This window comes from Podarcis erhardii, assembly GCF_964252035.2.
Source record: "Podarcis erhardii genome assembly, chromosome: Z".
In the NCBI taxonomy this organism is placed as follows: Eukaryota; Metazoa; Chordata; class Lepidosauria; order Squamata; family Lacertidae; genus Podarcis; species Podarcis erhardii.
The window spans coordinates 45776290-45794672 of NC_138504.1; the positions used below are offsets into that span (position 1 = coordinate 45776290).

Genomic DNA, 18383 nt, shown 5'->3' on the forward strand with positions numbered 1-18383 from the left:
ATCTCTGTTGGATCAGACCTAAGGACTGTCACAGGTGTGGTGGCCTTTTTCAGCCCAAGGCCCACATTTCCTCCAGGGCAAGCTTACTGACAGTGGTGGGTGGGACCACAGACAAAATGTAGGTGGAACAAATAATGCACCTACATTTGGCTAGTTCTCTCTCTCCGCCCCCCACCCCCATCCCACCCTGACAAGCAAGAACACATCCCAGGCAGGGGAAAATGTTCAAGAAAGCTACAAAGTAGGGCTGGCGGCCAGTGTGGCCTAGGAAATGGGGGTGTGGACTGGGGAAGTCCCAGACAGAAAGGCTTAGAGGGCTGTATTTGGCCCCTGTTCCCCACCACATCCTATCTAGCCCAGCACTCTGTTCCCACAGTGGACAGCCAGATGCCTTTGGGAAGCCCCCCAAGCAGGACACAAGCACAATGTCAAAACAAAATAAAAAAATTCCTTCCAGTAGCACCTTAAAGACCAACTAAGTTAGTTCTTGGTATGAGCTTTCATGTGCATGCACACTTCTTCAGATACACTGAAGAAGTGTGCATGCACACGAAAGCTCATACCAAGAACTAACTTAGTTGGTCTTTAAGGTGCTACTGGAAGGAATTTTTTTATTTTGTTTTGACTATGGCAGACCAACACGGCTACCTATCTGTAATAAGCACAATGGTTGCCTCCCTCTTATAATTCTTAGCAGCCAGTATTCAGAAACATGGAGACACTGTATAGTCATCATTGCTAGTAGCCACTGAATTTGTGAGTTTGCTTAATCCCCTTTTAAAACTGTACTATGGGATTTGCTTTAAGGTGTGTGAATAAGTACTTCATTTTACCTGTCTTGTTCTCTTACTATTCCACTTCATTGGATGACTTTGTTTCTAGCATTATGTGAAAGGGAGAAAATCCTCTATGCCTATCCACTTTCTCCACCCCATGCAAACCTTATACACCAGTTCCCCTCCCTTCATCTTTATACACGTCTCCCCACCTTAATCGCCTTTCTTCTGAGCTAAAATGCTCCAAATGTCATAACGTTTATTCATAAGAGAGTTGATCAGTTGTACTATTGTACTCCAGTGGTGAACAAAAGTGTATTCGGTTTTCCAGGTGTGGTTGCATCATGCAACATGTGGTTGCATGCAGGTGAGGATTTCTATGATGCTATGCTCTTCCAGATCCACCCCCCTCACCCCTCCACACACACACACACAAAAAGAATCCACACAGAAAAGTTTCATGTTGGGTAAAAGTGTTCAAAGTCTGCACTTCTCTTTGACCTGATGAACAGTAATAATACGTTGGGGCTATATAGTGTTTACAAAAAATAATTACTCACTGAGTATATTCCAACATCCCAAACAACACCCCCCCCCCCGCCCCTGCCACCAAAAAACCCCACTCTGTACATAGAAAGCCAATAGGTCAGTGAACATGCTAGGTGTGAACCTTTATCATGGGCAAATGGTTTTCAATTTCCAAGAGTTTCTTTATTCATCACATTATATCCAACCTTTCATCCAAGATGGCATACATGGCTCAACCCCCATTTTATCCTCAGAACGACCCTATGAAGTAGGTTAGGTTGAGTGGTTCAAGTTCAACCAGTGAGCTCCCCAGCCAAGCAGGGACTTGAACCTGGATCTCCCTGGTCTGAGCACAGCACCAGCATAGCACAATGGTCTGTACACCAATGAGGGCAATGAGACACAGAGGAGCACTCAACCACCCAACTCCCCATGTACACCCTAACAAAGGATGGCACAAGACTTATGACTTGAGAAAGAAAGAATAATGTGCACACTTAGGGCTTCATTAGTACCCATCAGCACTAAGAAGCTGGCACTGAAATGCCTTCTAGTGTTGTGGTTTTCAAGCTCTTTGGGGGTAAGTACGTTGTCTGCATTATCCCAATGAGGAAGAGGAACTATCAAATGTCAAGAGATGATAGGTTGTATGAATATTCTGGCTGAATTGGGGAAGTGTGTGTGTGTGTGTGTGTGTGTGTGTGTGTGTGTGAACCTGAAGTCTCCAAATAGGAAAATACTTCTGCTCATAAACAATGCATGCTCCCCAGAGGGTCCCTTTGCCTCATCCTCCTCTTTACTGCCATCAAGACGAATCTTTCATTCCTCTTGCGCCTTTCCCTGGCGGCTCTCCCTCCCCATGCGCTCTGTGCTGGGGGCTGATGGAACGCTTAGCTCCGCTGTCCATCGCCAGCTCTCGTTACAAGCCTGTGCATATTTTAAAGTGTTGTGTCATAAAATCAGGAGCACGAACAAGCCAAGGTGAATAATTCACCATCGCGCCTGAACAAAATTAAAAATATATTTCACCGTCAAAAGGTCTGTGTTATTTGGAATTTCCAGGGAGATAAAAAGAAAGAGAAAAAAAAAAGGAAAAGGAAAGAAAATTGGATGGTAGTAGGAGGTGAAATGAAGAAGCAAACCCTAGTCCCTCCCTCATGTAAATTCAAGGCACGCAGTCAGATCATCTGCTTGTTTGTTCAGAAAAGTGCCACTGTGTTCAATGCAGTTTAATCTCAGGCAAGTGTGAACTGAATTGAAGCCTGAAGCAACAATCTAAACAATAGGGATAGGGAACCTCAAGCTTCTCTGTTTACCCCTCAGAACTCTCCACGGGCCAAACCTGCTTTCCACAGGTGCTTTTGCATGGCTGGAATGTGCCCTTGTGCTGCAATAGTGCCTCTTGCTTGCATGAATGGAGAGGGGTGTTTCTATGTGTGAAGAAACCGCTGGGTTTTACATGGCTAGAATACAACTTCATGTTCAAAGTTAAGAGTCAGATTCATTGTTCTGCTTGTTTCTGCATCTGCCCTTGCCAACAGCAGCATGAGGGCTCCTCAAAAGGCTGCACATATGTGAATATGGCCCTCAGTCTAAGCAAGGTTCCCCAGCCTTGTTATACATGTTTACCTGGAAGTAAGTCTCATTGAACTCAATAGAGTTTACTTCTGAGTAGATGTGCACAGGATGAGCTGGCTGGAGTGAGACAAACCACTTAAGAGCATAAGAACAACCTGCTTGATCAGGTCACCTAGTGAAGCATATTGTTCCCACAATGACCACACAGATGCCTGTGGGAAGTCGACAAGCAAGACTTGAGCACACGGGCCCTTGCCTCTTCTGTGGTTTGCAGCAATTGGTATTCAGAAGTATCAATATCTCTCAGCAAAGTGGCACATCAATCAATCAATTCTTCCATGAATCCATCTAATCTCTTTTAAAGCCATTTGAGTTGGTGGCTACCAGTATCTCCTGCAGAAGTGAGTTCCACAGTTTAATTATCCTCTGAGTGATGAAGTACTTTCTTTCTGCCTGTCCTGAATCTTCCAGAATCCAGTGTTATAAGAGAAGCAGAAAAACTTTTCTTTGCCCACTTTCTCCATGCCATGCATAATTTTAAAAAACTTCTAGCATGTCACTTCTAACCCACATTTTCTCTAAATGAAAAGCCTTGTAGGACACTGCAGAATTCCCATGGTGCTGAGCAGAAGCCTCCTATAACTGCTTGCTGCAAATGGCCCTGGGAGTGGAAGAAGAAGCACAGTGACCCCAACACCCACCTCCCTGAGATGCTCCAGAAGGATACTGTGGTCAACAACATCAAAAGCCATTGAGAAATTGATAATGAGCAGGGTTATACTCTCACCTCTCTCTCTCTCTCTCTCTCTCTCTCTCTCTCTCTCTCTCTCTCAATAAATGTCACTAACAAGGGTGACAAAGACAGCTAATTGGGGATGCAATGGTGACATAGAAGTAGGCTTGCTTTGCTGCCAACACTGCCACGTGGTAGACACGGTGAAGCAGCCTCACTCATGTTTGTCAGGTTTAGACAGGGTCCTATACCACCTGCACTCTACTACCAACCCTCCTGCTTCATGGCATGCTGGTCACAGGAATATCAAGGAGACCCATGTGCTCCACAGCAATGACGAGTGCACTCAGGAGCAGTTGTGTCAATGACTCCACACATTTTACCATTCCACAGTGAGACAAGAGACTCAACAAGAGTGTCTGCCATGTCAGCTGAAAAATCCCCCAGAGCATTCAGGATTCCACCAGTCTTCTAGGGCAGACCAACTCAGTGGGTCCCCCACCATTGAGTATGTGGTTTTTCAAAACAACCAACCAAACAACCAACAGTATTCTCATAAAAATTAATCATAAGTGCAGTTTTCCCTGCTTAAGGACACATTTGTGTATAAAGTTTTGACTACTATATACATTTTTATTTTTTTTGCTAGTAACATTCCTTTCTGTTTGTTATTTTCACTAATTATACACACTTTCCTTTAATAGATTGGTTGGAAAACTGAGCTGCAAAGCCTGGAGCAGTGTGAATTTCATAAGATACCTGTGTTTTGTTTTGTGCATATGTTGAGGAAATGCAAAATCATCTAAGTTCACTTTGGAATGCAAACACAACCAATATCCTCCCCCATCCTTACTCACCAACCTCCTACCCCAAACCCTTGTGGGAAAGGTACAAACCTCACTGCCACCTACCTCCCAAAGTAGCAGAGATGAGTATGTGTGTGCCGTACTTTTTGATGATGGTATCAATGAACTGCTGTGTCGTGGGCCTTCTGCCCAGCAGGCGGATGCTCCTCTGGAACTCAGGCATCAGGGGGACGGGATTGCGGAGCAGGTCTCTCCGCTCGATGGCTGTGTTCCTCACCTTCCAACGGGCAAATTCCCTAAGCGACAACACAGGAACACAACAAAGGTGAGGTTCCAAGTCCAGGCAGGAAAGGCAGAACACTGGGGAAATGGCTTGTGGAGGAACACAAAGGGGAAATATTGTGCAACTTCACCGCATCTTACGCCACTGGAGAGATACACAGGCACATTTCCAGGGCTAGAGCTAAAAGGTTTGAGGGCTGGAGAAAGGGGAGGCAAAAGAAGGAGAGGAGGAGAGGAGAAGGAAAGATATTATTTTTATATGTATTGATTCATCCCATAGTAAGAACTAGACATCCCCTAGATGTGGAGGAAACCATTCACTTGACAGAATGAAACAGAACATTGCTCAAGGGGTGAGAGGATGAATCTAGGATTTTTCGACCAAGGAATGTGAGTTTTCTGAGCAGTGCTCTGTGCCTGTATTTCAGGGACTACACTTGATCCAAGGAACCTGCAGTTCTCCAAATGTTGTTGGACTCCAACACCCATCAGCCACTAGCCAGCATAGCCAATGGTTATGGATGATGGGGGTTGGAGTCGAGACACACTGAAAATTATGGACGTGATTAACTTAGGCCCTGTAGTTTCAATGGGTCTACTTGGAGTAGAATAAAGTTGGCTACAAACCCCCCCCCCAAAAAAAAATGTATATATCTGGAGGACCACAGGTTCCCTATCCATGGACTATACCATTTCACAATCTTTGAAAAACAGCTTTCAAGTTTGTTTGTACAGCTCTGTCTGAGTATTAATTAGTGTTTCATGGGTGAACTGACTGGTCGCAGATGAACAAAATCTCATTCCAGACTATAGGTTGGACAGGAACTTTCCAAGGAAACAACATTAGATTTGTGATACCCCAAAACTTAACCACTGGCAATAGGCAGGCGTCACAAGGGAATTCACATAAAGTCCATGATAGTGATATGAATCCCAGTGCCCTTATTCTGCAGCAGCGAATCCCAAGTTTTGCAAGAAGGTCATGCCTTCCTGAGTCCTCTGAATGAAGAGGGACAAGTGAACTAATCTATAGATGGTATCCCAAGGAACAGAGTGTGGGCAACATCACTTTTTCATTTGTCTTTCTCCTAATGACAACCCTGTCAAGTAGGTCTTAGTTATCCTCATTTTTAGAGTGGCCACATGCCCAAAGCCCTTCAGTGACACAATGGCTTGTTGCCCATCTAGACTGAGTTCCATATTCTATCCTCTCTGCCTATTATCTAAACTGACAGATTTATTTTTAGAGAAGTTAAAATATTTGGGAAGATTAATGCTGAATCAACCATTACAAACTGTATATAAAAATAATCAGTGTCGCTTGAAATGCCTATTCAAATCACAGTTCACTGCCATCTCCCTGCTCCCAGTACTTCAGCTATGTGCTTTGGTGTCAATAATAATACAAGGCTACATTTTATATATGTGTGTGTTCTGCCCCTAACAAAGGAATAATAGCATCCATTCATACATGTGCTGCAGACAGGTGTGTTAAGTACTGTGGGTTGTATCTGTTAGTCCTACTAGGAAAACACCCTTTGAAATCAATATACATGATCAATTTACTTCTATTAATTTCATTGGGTCCACTTTCAGAAGCACTAACAATGAACACAAACTTATATATTTTCCTAAAAGGAAGTGAGCGAGCCCCTACCCAGCACCCCAAAAGCCAGTTGAGTCCCTCTTTCCTCTGATTAGACCACTCCAGTGAAGTGAAGTCAATTCCACATACAAATTTTAAACAAAACGAATGCAGGAAATCTAAACAAGGCTGCACACTTCTGACTATGCATGTTAATTTGAATGATGATTCCATGAAAGTCAATCTGTTTGACTTCACAGAAAATATTTTAATTTTCTCTTTCAAAACTTCAGCATCTGAGATAAAGCTTCCCACTTCCCAAAAATGCACACTGGCTCTTCTCTGCCCTTCCCCAGTTGTTTTCATTTCCCAGTACCACTCCTCCTCCTCTGCTCCCCCTCCACTCCCTCAAAAAGGAAAAAATAACCCGCCTAAATTCATGTGGTTCTTCCTTTGGGTGCTGGGAAAAAAGTAGCCACTTCAATTCACCCTAGAGGCATAAAATAGCACACTTTTTCTTTCTGTTACATATAAACATAGGGAAATACATTTTACCGAGCCGTAGCTTCTGTCCATCTAGAGCAGAAGCTTTCGACCTTTTTGAGTCCACAGCTCCCTTGACCAACTACATTTTTTCTGCAGCTCCCCTGTGGGGCTCAGGAGCCCAGTTATGTCATCCCTTGCCTGCAGAGCTGGCAGCCCCTCACCCTTTTTTGAACACCCACTCAGCCTCCTCTCCTTGGGAGTCCTCCGGGTAGCTGCTGCTGCTACCCATGGACTTGTCTGTCCATTCCCAGCAGCAAGGGCTGGGGGATTGGCAGGCTGGGCTCCCTCGCCTGCTTGCTTGCTTGCTTACTCCGAGGTCGCCTCAGCTTCTGGCAACCAGCACCCCCTGGCCAGCTGCAGAGGAACCGTTTGCCCGTGGAGCTTGTAGCCAGGGCTGCTGCAAAAAAGAGCTGTGCGAGCCTTTTGGAGGCAGAGACATGAGAGGGCATCAGAAGAAGGAGGGAATGAAAGAGGGACAGAGGACAATGTTGCCCACGGCACCCATGACCATATTTCAAGGTGCCCCATGGTGCCATGGCACACTGGTTGAATCCTGCTCAGTGATGCTGAACCTGGGACCTTCTGCATGCAAAGCAGGTTGCCCAACACATGAGCTACAACCCTTTCCCTAAGGTTGGGCATTTGCTGTGGATGGCAAGGAAAATCTGACTACAAATAAAAAATATGCTGCCACAGCAAGTAAATGCAAATTGATTGTGACATGGCAAATATTTCACTGTTTTGCTTTGTCAGCATGCCCAGAAATAAGTGCAACAACAAGGAAGCAGGAGTTTGGGGAAGCAATTAGGTTTCGTGGGGAGTTTCCAGAAACTATCCCACCTTAGCATTGATTCGTACTCCAGCAAGATGGTCAGGAACACCTGGCCCTTCTGAAGCCAATAAAAAAAGGAACTAAACAGCCACAAGGATCCAAGTTAAAACTGGATAGCTGCTGATTCCTTATATTATTACATGGGAGGTGGAAAAGGGTAATGAATGGAAACAAAGCCTTATGAGGAATGGTTGAGGGAATTGTGTATATTTAACCTGGAAAAGAGGAGACTGAGAGGAGATATGATAGTCATCTTCAAATATCTTAAGGGCTGTCCCATGGAATATGGAGCAAGCTTGTTTTCTCTTGATTTGGAGGGTGGGACTCAAACCAAAGGATTCAAGTTACAAGAAAGCAGATTCTGACTAAACTTCAGGAAGAACACTCTGATGGTAATAGCTCTTTGAAAGTGTAACGGGTCTCCCATGAGAGTTGATGAACTCTCCTTCCTTGGAGGTTTTTAAGCAGAGGTTGGATGGCCATCTGTCATGTATGATCTCCCCACTACGTCCTCCCTACTACAGCTCAGTTAGATGAGTAAGGTGCTGATAAAATCAAGGTCACAGGTTTGATCCCCATATGGGACAGCTGCATATTGCCGCATTGCAGGGTGCTGGACTAGATGACCCTCTGGCGCCTTCCAACTCTACAGTGCTGAATGTTTATAATGCATCATGGCTGGGTTGCCCATTTCCACTGATACTGGAACTGTGTGGCTTGGATTTAGTTCTAGGTTCAGGGTAGGGAAGATTTTCCAGCCTGAGTGCCACATTCCCTACTTGGCAAGCTTCCAGCAGAGACATGCCAGGGATGGGTGGGGGCAGATGCAAAAGAATGGGAAGCCAAATAATGTAACTTTTACCTTTTTCACAGTAAGCTACCTTCTACACTCACACATCCCTATCTGTCCGTATGAAGCAGGGTTGGTGAGGCGCGTCGCGTGGAGGAAGCCCCAGGGGCCAGACAGTGAGTCCCAGAGGGTGGATCTGTTCCACTCCATCAGGTATGAGATTTCCCTTCCTTGCTCTAAGGAAAGGTTGATGAGTAAAGAAAATGGTAATCCAGCCAGGTTACAAAAGATAGACAAGGGGTGGTCCAAGAAGGGGTTTCACCAGCAACATCCAGAAAAGCTAAGAATTTGATAACTGCCATGCTGCTCAGGCCCACCCTGCTGCACTCACGAGGTACATCCTGGTAACCCTTAAGTGAAAGGACTTTCCCAGACAGCAGTGCCAGCAACAGGCTTAGTTAGGCATGATTCTACTCAGTAGATACTCAGTAGTATCTAGGAAGATACTCAGTAGTATCTAGGAAGATGGTTCTGGGAGTGGAGGGTTAAATTGGCCATTGGTCCCAACCATGCTGATAGACAGGTCCTTGTTGTTCATCCTCACCCTTTGAATCAGAGGCATGAAACCTGCGACCCTCCAAACGTTGCTCAACTCCAACTCCCATCAGCCCCAAATGTGCATGGATGATGGGAGTTGGAGCTGAATAATTTCTGGCGGGCCACAGGCTTCCCATTACTGGAGTACTGGGCAATATGAATAACCAGGGTAATACTGCTGCTCTGTTAAGTAATACTGCCACTCTATTCTGCCTTAGTCAAACCCCACCAGGAATACTGTGTTCAGTTCAGGGCACCATGGTTTAAGAAGGGTATTGACAAATGAACATGTGCAGGGGAGGGCGACCAAAATGATTAAGAGTCTGGCAGCCAAGCCTTATGGGGAAGAGTTGAGGGAGTTGGGTGTGTTTAGCCTGGAGAGGAGCCCAGCTCCTGCCCACCTAGCAGTTCGAAAGCACCCTTAAGTGCAAGTAGATAAATAGGTACCGCTTTATAGCAGGAAGGTAAACGGCGTTTCCATGTGCTGCGCTGGTGCTGGCTCACCAGAGCAGTTTTGTCACGCTGGCCACAAGACCCAGAAGTGTCTTCGGACAGCACTGGCCCCCGGCCTCTTAAGCGAGATGGGCGCGCAACCCCAGAGTTGGTCACGACTGGCCCGTATGGGCAGGGGTACCTTTATCTTTACCTTACCTAGCCTGGAGAACAGAAGACTGAGAGGGGTTTGGGATTGCTTTCAACTCAACAATTCTATGGCAGCCCTAGCTAGAAATGTCAGGAATTTAACTGGGGTTAACTTCTTCATGCAAAACATATGTTCTAAGCACTAAGCTATGGCTCCTCTGCACTGACAATCCTTATCAGTGCTGGATTGGAGGGTCTCTCAGCTTTAATATCTGGGGTGGGGGAAGCATCTACACATTGGTTTCTGGAGCCACCTGGGACTGCTTGCCTGCCTGAGGAGAAGAGAAGTTGCAAGAATTTGACCTTGTTTCTTGTCACAGCAAAAGGCAATGTATACTTTGCCCCAAGGCGCTGCCACACTAATGAGCACACAATAAAGCCTGCACAGGTTTTTAAGAAGAACAGGGGGGAATGGTGGGTGCCACCAGGGACTGTTGGGATGCTCATTAGCAATATGCTCCCTCAAGGGGACAGAGAACTGGAGGGAAATGCTGCAGAGGAAGGATAAAGTTCAAAGCCTGGGGGGCATGGAGTTTGCCCTCTGGGAAACAGGAGACTCCAAGGGCACGGGAGCATCTAACATAAGTGACGAGTCCACGAAGGAGAGGCCGTCAGAGAAAATTAAATACTCCATCTTCCAACCACCGCACAGGCCAGAGGGCATGAAGGGGGAAAGAAATTAGATCAGCGTGAAACCTTGGGGGTTGTTGCTTGATACCATGAAAAATAAAGGAATTAAACACAACAATTGAAGAAAAATCCGAATTGTGTTGAAAGAAAAATTCAGAACTGGAGTATGCAAACCCCAGGAAAATTAGGCTGAAGCCAGATCTTTGACTACAAGCTCTTCGGGGGGGGGGCTGGGGGGCTGTCTTTTGCTACTGAGTTGAGTTAGGTGGGTTAAGAAGAATGGCATCGTGGCCCCCATTGCTACCCCTCCCTGCTTATTATTCAGCTTCCCCAGCATCACCCAAGAGGTACCATCTGCTCTGTGCCACCCACAGCCTGATCTGTCAGCCGGTGGCTTTTTCGACACATGCTCACGTCAATGTTTTTCTATTCCTAGCATTGCCTCCTTTGCTGCTGGGTCAGCCTCCTACTTGCGTGATTTACTGCATTTAACACTGCAGTGGCTGGATTTCTTTCTTTCAGCTTCTGAAGCAACCAGGAGAAATCAGGCTGACAATGAGGAAGCCTGAAGGGTTGGAGGGAGTCCTTTGCACAGAACAAAATGCCCTACTTGAAAAGCCACTTCCATGTAGAACATTGTGAAAATTGGGCATGTAGCCCATACAAAGGAATGCCAGTGTGGTGCCTGTGGACAGAACGGTGTCCTTGAGAACTTCTCCAAGCATATATGAAGTCTCTGAGCCTGCCTACGAACACAATGCACTCAACTCACTCACTGCCCCACTTGTCATTGTTTCCTTTTTTCTCCCTTAAGAAGTACATAGAGCTGGAGGAGGAAGATGGAAGAGCAACACCCTTCCGTACTTCCTCTTTCAGCTTTATGTGCTTTTCAAGGCTCAGATTAATTTGGCTGGATCCAACTTTTACCCAGATCCCATGGGAAAATGAGGTGAAGGGTGGTGGGTGGGTGGGTGGGTGTGCGCTTTCTCTCTTTCTGTTTGTGCAACTGATCTGGCGTAGAGAATGGGGACTCAAATGGAGAAGTGACCTAAGAGACTTATTCAAAAATCTAAATGGGACCAAGGACTTAGAAAGGTCAGGGACTTGCTGACCAAGTTTCCTGGATGTGTGTCTGTTAGACATGAAGTGTGGCTTGAATTTAAACAATTTAGCTATCAGTAGAATCACTGAGTTGGAAATTAACTCAAATGCCATCTAGCCCAACCTCTTTGCTACACGGCATCCCATTCTAGGCAGGCTTATCACTCAGGGACATAAGAAGACCTCTCCTGAATAAGACCCAAATGTTAATCTAGCCCAGCACTCTGCCTCCCGCATTGCCAATCCAGATGCTTCTGGCATGCCTATGAACATCAAGGGGACAGTCCTGCCCTGCAAAATGTAGCAAGCCAGCCCTTCTCTGTTTGGGGCATCTTCTGCTCATGCTGCTGAGTGGGGCCCTGGTCTTCTGCCACAGAGTCCTGCCCTAACAGCATCACTGAGCAAGCAGCTGGAGCAGGGAAGAAGATGGAGCAGCTCCTAACTTCTAGTGGTCTGATCCCATTCTGGCTCTGGGCCATCTTACTGACAGGTGATTTCTCTTGCCTTACTTTACTTGCACAATAAAATCATCTCAGCAGCAAATAATTAGGTCTGACTCATAAAAGGAGGCCAGGCTGTCTGAGCAGACAACACTAGAGTCAATGTCACGCTTGTTTGGTTGTTTTTTCGTCATCCTCTCCCCCCCCCCATTTCTTTCTTTCTTTTTTTTAAATACAGAGCTGGAATAATCCACTTACTAAGAGCTGGCTGAAGGTCACGCCAAACCTATCTCCTCTTTGAAGCAATTTACTACCTGATCAGCATTTCCAAAACTTTCATCTCATCCCCTTGTTCTCTCCTCCTTCTCTCCACAAAAAAAAAAAAACCAACCATCACCACCACCTCCTCCTGCTGCATTTTTGGCATCAGATGTAAAACTGTTTCACAAAATTCTTAAGTGAATCAGAGATAGGTATGACAAAGTGAGTCCTTTTAGGAGTACCGTAGCAGGTACTAGTAGGTGCACTGGTGCTTGTGGGAACCATGTTGGTGATCCCTAATACGCCAGATACATTCTGACACTGCACTTGGTTTTGTGCCTTAAAGCAAAGCTTATGAGTGGTCTCTGCATTCAACTTACTTATTCTTTTAAATCATTTATATCCCCCCCCCATGCCAGTACCCACAAGGGGTCTACAAGGTGGCTATCATTGATATAAAACAATTTTAAAGCACAATCAATTGGCAATACGACAACTCGTATAAAAAATAAATAAACAGAAACCAATAAGGCCACAAATAATGAGAAAACTGCCGCAGTGGCAGCAACAGAAACAGCAGCAGAGACCTCTAAAACAGAAATAAATCACTAAGGCTGCAAGCCTAGGCACATTTACTGGGGAGTAAGTCTCACTGAACTCAGTGGGGCTTAATTCCATGGTAATCAGAGGGTGCTTTGACATAGCAGCATATTTACCCTAATTAAAAGGGAGCAGAGCAATACTGGCTGCATTTAGCTACAGTTTTCATTTATTATTATCTTACCATTTTTACACCCCTCTCTTTAGTAAAAAGGGTCTCAATGCAGCTTACAAAATCTAGTGCTGGAGATGATCTCTGCCTTCAGGCTCACAATCAAAAAAGACATGACACACAAGGAAGAAAGAGGAGGACAGAAGAGGGAAAAGCAAGCTCAGCACAAGTTCTTAAAGTTACGATTTCTAACACTGCAGCTGATGTCAGCAGTTGCTCTGGCTGCCTTGTATTTGATAAAGAACAACCCTGTTCACTCAGATCAAAGCTGGCGACAATGTCCAAGTCAGAAGTACATTCTTACCACACATTCTCCCCCCCCCCCGGACTATGAAGATCATGATTTGGCTAAAATAGGGGTCAATGGGTGGATTTTGTGGGTCCTTTCCCTTCATGATTTGTGTACTGGTATTTACTTCCTCAAGGGACGTGGGTGGCGCTGTGGTCTAAACCACAGAGCCTAGAGCTTGCCAATCAGAAGGTCGGCGGTTCAAATCCCCATGACGGGGTGAGCTCCCGTTGTTCGGTTCCAGCTCCTGCCCACCTAGCAGATTGAAAGCACGTCAAAGTGCAAGTAGATAAATAGGCAGCACTCCAGCGGGAAGGTAAATGGTGTTTCCATGCGCTGCTCTGGTTTCGCCAGGAGCAGCTTAGTCATGCTGGCCACATGACCCAGAAAAAACTGTCTGAGGACAAACGCCAGCTCCCTCGGCCAGTAAAGTGAGATGAGCGCCACAACCCCAGAGTCATCCACGACCGGACCTAACGGTCAGGGGTACCTTTACCTTTTTATTTACTTCCTCACCCAAATTCTAATTATGTGGGAGTCTAGGTCACATCTCCATAGCAGTGAGTTTCACAATCTCATGGCTGTTATGAAGGATTGTGCTATGTCAAGTGACCTACCTCACCTGACTATTTCAGAATGTAGGATATGTTCCTTGCAAGGGAGGTGGTGGAAATGCTTCAATGCTCTCTGGCTCCTACTTGCCTCATTTGCATGCAACACTAAGCCAAGCCCAGGAATATCTTCATTCCCCTGGTTATTAGTTTTACTAATAAAGCTAGCACTTCTGCCCCAGTTTCTAATGTTGTTTTTAATGCTGCAGTACCTGTTGCATTATGAAACTGGCTTTTTAAATCAATATACTACCATGTCACACTAAATTTTGAATGGTGGGAAAGAACTGTATGCCAGGATACCAGTCCAGATTTCATCGCATGAAGTTACAATACAAAACTCCCATTATTTTCTGGGTTGCAAATGCATATTTCCCCCTCTGGAAACAACATGGAAAAGAGCACTTCCACTAGACAGTGGCTTTTACGTTGTGTGAAAGATCACATAAAACGTGGAAATGTCAGGAAAACAGAATAATGCACTGTTGGAATGCAGCCTTAAGTTGGGATCCAATCCTTGATACTTTAGTGGGGACATCTGATTTTGAACAAAGAAGTATGACAGTGTAAATAAGAATTTTAATCCTCATCATCCAGAGTTGTCAACGACCTCCAGGGTGGCCAACTGAGAGTTCTGAATTGACATAATGTTTTGCTTTGCTTATTTGCTTGTGCATATTTCCCTTTGGAGGAAGACAGGGAGAAGCCACAGCACAGAATTAAAACGTTAAATAAAAATAAAATACAGGAAATCTAAATAAGGTCCCCTTGTTAGCCTAACCCTGCAAAGCTATAACGAGGAACCCAGTTTATTATAAACAAAAGACTTTCAATCAGCTATATATTTTAACTGACTGTACTGGCAAACACCGTTTTTATAATCTACTACCCTCCATGGCTGGTACTTTAAAACAGTAATTTAGAACATAAAGCCTTGCCCTTGAAGAGCCTAGGGATCCTCTTCATTGCTCAGTGCCCAATCACACAACCTCCTCACCTCTATCTGAGGCTGCCTGCCCCTCCAGCTCCTTGATGATATGAAGAACGATGCCCTGAACAACATGCTCCTTCACAAAACCACAGACACGCCTACTCGGTCACATGGAAAGCTAACACCCTCCTCCCCAATATGGTAGGTTTCTGTGTGCAAGGCTGTGTGCGTGTTAAGGAACGTCAATCATGTGGACTTCAAGAGTGGATCCTTGTTTAACTTGCAGATACCACCACCACTGATGACATTGGTGGTGCCATTTTGGTTACATAAATAACATCACTCACAGCCTGAAGAGTGCAAAATAGAAAGAATGATTCCTCCTGTGGGTTTCACATGACCCTCCTTGAAGTGGTGATACTGTAGTGGTGTCATAATGCTTTCACCAGATCCAAGGCCTCATAAACCCACACAGCAGATCACAGGATTCTGCTGTTTTGTTCTACACTGGTTTCATGTCTCAGTGCCATCATTCTCCTCCCACCATTGAAGGGCAGCTGCTTCCTGTATTTAAAGCCTACGGGTCTGCTGAACAACGAGACATGTGCAGTTGCTCGCTCATCTACTATGCCAAAGCCCTCTGACTAACTTATCTTCTTATGCCGTTTAGTGTTTCATCCCCACCTGCACCTTGAACTTATTAGAACCCCTCTTTTCACTTTCTACCAGCTGTAAGATTAAAAGAAGCAGCACCAAGTATCCCCTGGATCAGGGTTGCCAACATTTTGGGGATCGTTGGCACATTTGTACTGGACAAGAGCCAATAAACTGCCGCTTGATCCAGACAAGGCTGAGGCCAGATGGATGGGGTGTGGTCTACTCTGAATGGGGTTACATCCAAGGGTTCTAAAGGAGCTTACGGATGTAATCTCAGAGCCTTCAACTGGTTACTCATATGCCATCAGCCAGGCTCAGGGTTTTTGTGTTGAGAAACAAGCCCTGAACCAGGTACGTTAAAGAGCACCTGAGCCCTTCATCCCAGCACAATGTCAGAGATCATCCAGAAGAATGCTGTTAGTTGTCTCCCATGTTACAGAAGCCTGGCTGGCCTCAGCTAGTAGTTGAGCATTTTGAGTCACCAGTTGCATGCTTTGGGAAAACTCTCCCAGCAGAGAGATTCAGCAGACACCTTTGCTTTTGCGTTCCAGAGTCTCTTGAAGGCTCTTTTATGCTGACAAGCCTTTGCAGTTGTTTAACTTTAACTTTTTAAATTAATCAGTCACAATTGTGATTGTCTGCATGTTATTTTAATGATTTTTTATGTTTTAACATTGTACACCACCCTGATTTTTTAATGATATGGCCATATAGAAATACTTTTATAAATAAATAAAGTCAGGGGCACAAACTCAGAAATCCCTTCTACTTGGAGTGACCTGCATCCCTTTCTCTCATTTAAGCCTCCGGAATAAAACTCAGAGTGACAGCTGTAGATTGTCTATACACACACTATTGGCATGGCACAATGACACTGCAGAGGCAGCATGGCTCTGAATAGCAGTTGTGGGAATTGCAGGAGTGTTTTCGTGCTCAGCTTCTGCTTGCAGGCTTCTCATTTGGGCATCTGGTTGGCCACTGTGAGGACAGGATGCTGGACTAGAAGGGTCTGTGGCTCTATAAGTTATTAGAGTGGAACCTCTACTCGCGACCACAATCCGTTCCGGAGGCCCGTCCTTATGGCAAACAGGTCGCTGGGAGAGGCGCCATTTTGCGCAGGTGCGGACAGTGATTGCCCGCTCCTGCGCATGCGCAAACGGCAATCGCCGCTCCTGCGCATGCGTGAACGGTGGCAAACCCACTGGTTACTTCTAGGTTTGCCATGGTCACAACTTGGAACGTCCGCGAGTGGAGGCAGTTGTAAGTAGATGTTCTACTGTATATATCACCCATGGGACACACCTCTTTTTCTGTGCTCGCTTCATCTCCAGTCATCTATATTAAATATTTATCTGATGAAACAAACTCAGTATTGCTGGCACATTTTCCCATTACGAGCCTTTATCAAGATACTTCCAAAAGATATTCCCCCTTGGGCCAACTTGACCTGTAAGTATCAGAGCCAGAAACTTCCAACAGAATTACACCTCCTCCCTCCCTCCCCTTTGCCGCTCCCCCCCCCCCCATGACCTTTTCCTCTCTACATAATAAGCTTCTGATATGCTGGAATTTACAGGGTCATAAACATCTTTTATTGAGTGGGGAAGAAGCCGAGTAATTTGGCAGTGCTTCTTCTAATAATAATAAAAAACTTTGGGGTGGAGGATGAGATGATGTTTAACACCAATAAAGAACTAGAAGAAGCCAACATGTTCATAAGCAGGTGATAAAGGATTCCTGACCATAAGGTCCAGTCGTGGCCGACTCTGGGATTGTGGCGCTCATCTCGCTTTATTGGCTGAGGGAGCCGGCGTACAGCTTCCGGGTCATGTGGCCAGCATGACTAAGCCGCTTCTGGTGAACCAGAGCAGCGCACAGAAACGCTGTTTACCTTCCCGCCTTAGCGGTACCTATTTATCTACTTGCACTTTTATGTGCTTTTGAACTACTAGGTGGGCAGGAGCTGGGACTGAGCAATGGGAGCTCACCCCGTCACGGGGATTCGAACCACCGACCTTCTGATCGGCAAGTCCTAGGCTCTGTGGTTTAACCCACAGCGCCACCCGCATCCCAAGCAGATGATGGTTTCAGATTATAGCTGAGGACAGATGCTGGTGAGAAATGGAGGCTGGTCCAGTAGAGACAACAGGGAAGTGCCCACAGATTGTAGCTGCCCTCACTTGCCTGCCTTCTTAACTTACAACCTGGCTTTGGCCTACAATGTCTGCATACTTAGCACAACCAGTTCAGGAGCTGTTCCTGGCAGCCAGCTTCCTTCTCATTAGCCTCAGTGTTCCCTTTGTAGAACTCAGCAGAGAGGAGGATAGGGCAAAACTGGAATGAGTTGGTGCTGCCTTTGTCTCTGGTTCTGCCCATCCATGGCCTCCCTGCTTTCTGTCCTACAAGTCCCAATGGGCCCCAACCTACCCCAATGGGTAGGTATGTAGATATTGCTGTATTCTGATGAACAGCATAATGTTCACATCACAGATAACGGGGTTGTATTCAACCAAGTTTTACTGAGAGTAGATCCAATAGGATTAATAATGCTGTGTTAGGCACGTTCATTAATTTCACTGGGCCTCAGTAGGCCTAGCATTAGATATAACTTGATGCAAGCCTACTATTATGTTTTAAATATATCTCTGTCCCATTCATAAATGAACACACATCTGCAAATATTTGATGAAGAAAACAGTTCATGAAAGCCAGAGATATTCTCTCTCTCTCCCTCTCCCTCTCCGTGTGTGTATGTCTGTGCGCGCACGCATTTAAAAAATAAATCACCCTTTTCTTTCTTTCCTTTTTTTAAAATGGCAAATGCAGACTGACGGATTGCAGCTCAGAAGTGGCTCCAACATTCCTTCCTAGCTGAAAAATATAGAGCTCTTTTAAAATCAAATAAAAGATGTCATGCACAGAGAAGAATATCCACGTGGGCACCTGGGGGGCCAGCAGTAGTGGAATGACAGACGTGCTGTGTAATCCTTTATCCC

The 18383-nt window shown here is 45.5% G+C and overlaps 1 protein-coding gene across 2 annotated transcripts in view; it reads right to left on the reverse strand.

Annotated features, from left to right (window-relative positions):
* The window catches only part of BRINP1 (BMP/retinoic acid inducible neural specific 1), a 111337-nt gene that overhangs the window by 35142 nt on the left and 57812 nt on the right, over nucleotides 1–18383 (reverse strand). For both annotated transcript variants that reach the window (XM_081847573.1, XM_081847574.1), the window contains exon 3: nucleotides 4527–4717. In XM_081847573.1, coding sequence (XP_081703699.1) covers nucleotides 4527–4717 — 191 coding nt within the window. The remainder of the gene's footprint in view (nucleotides 1–4526; nucleotides 4718–18383) is intronic.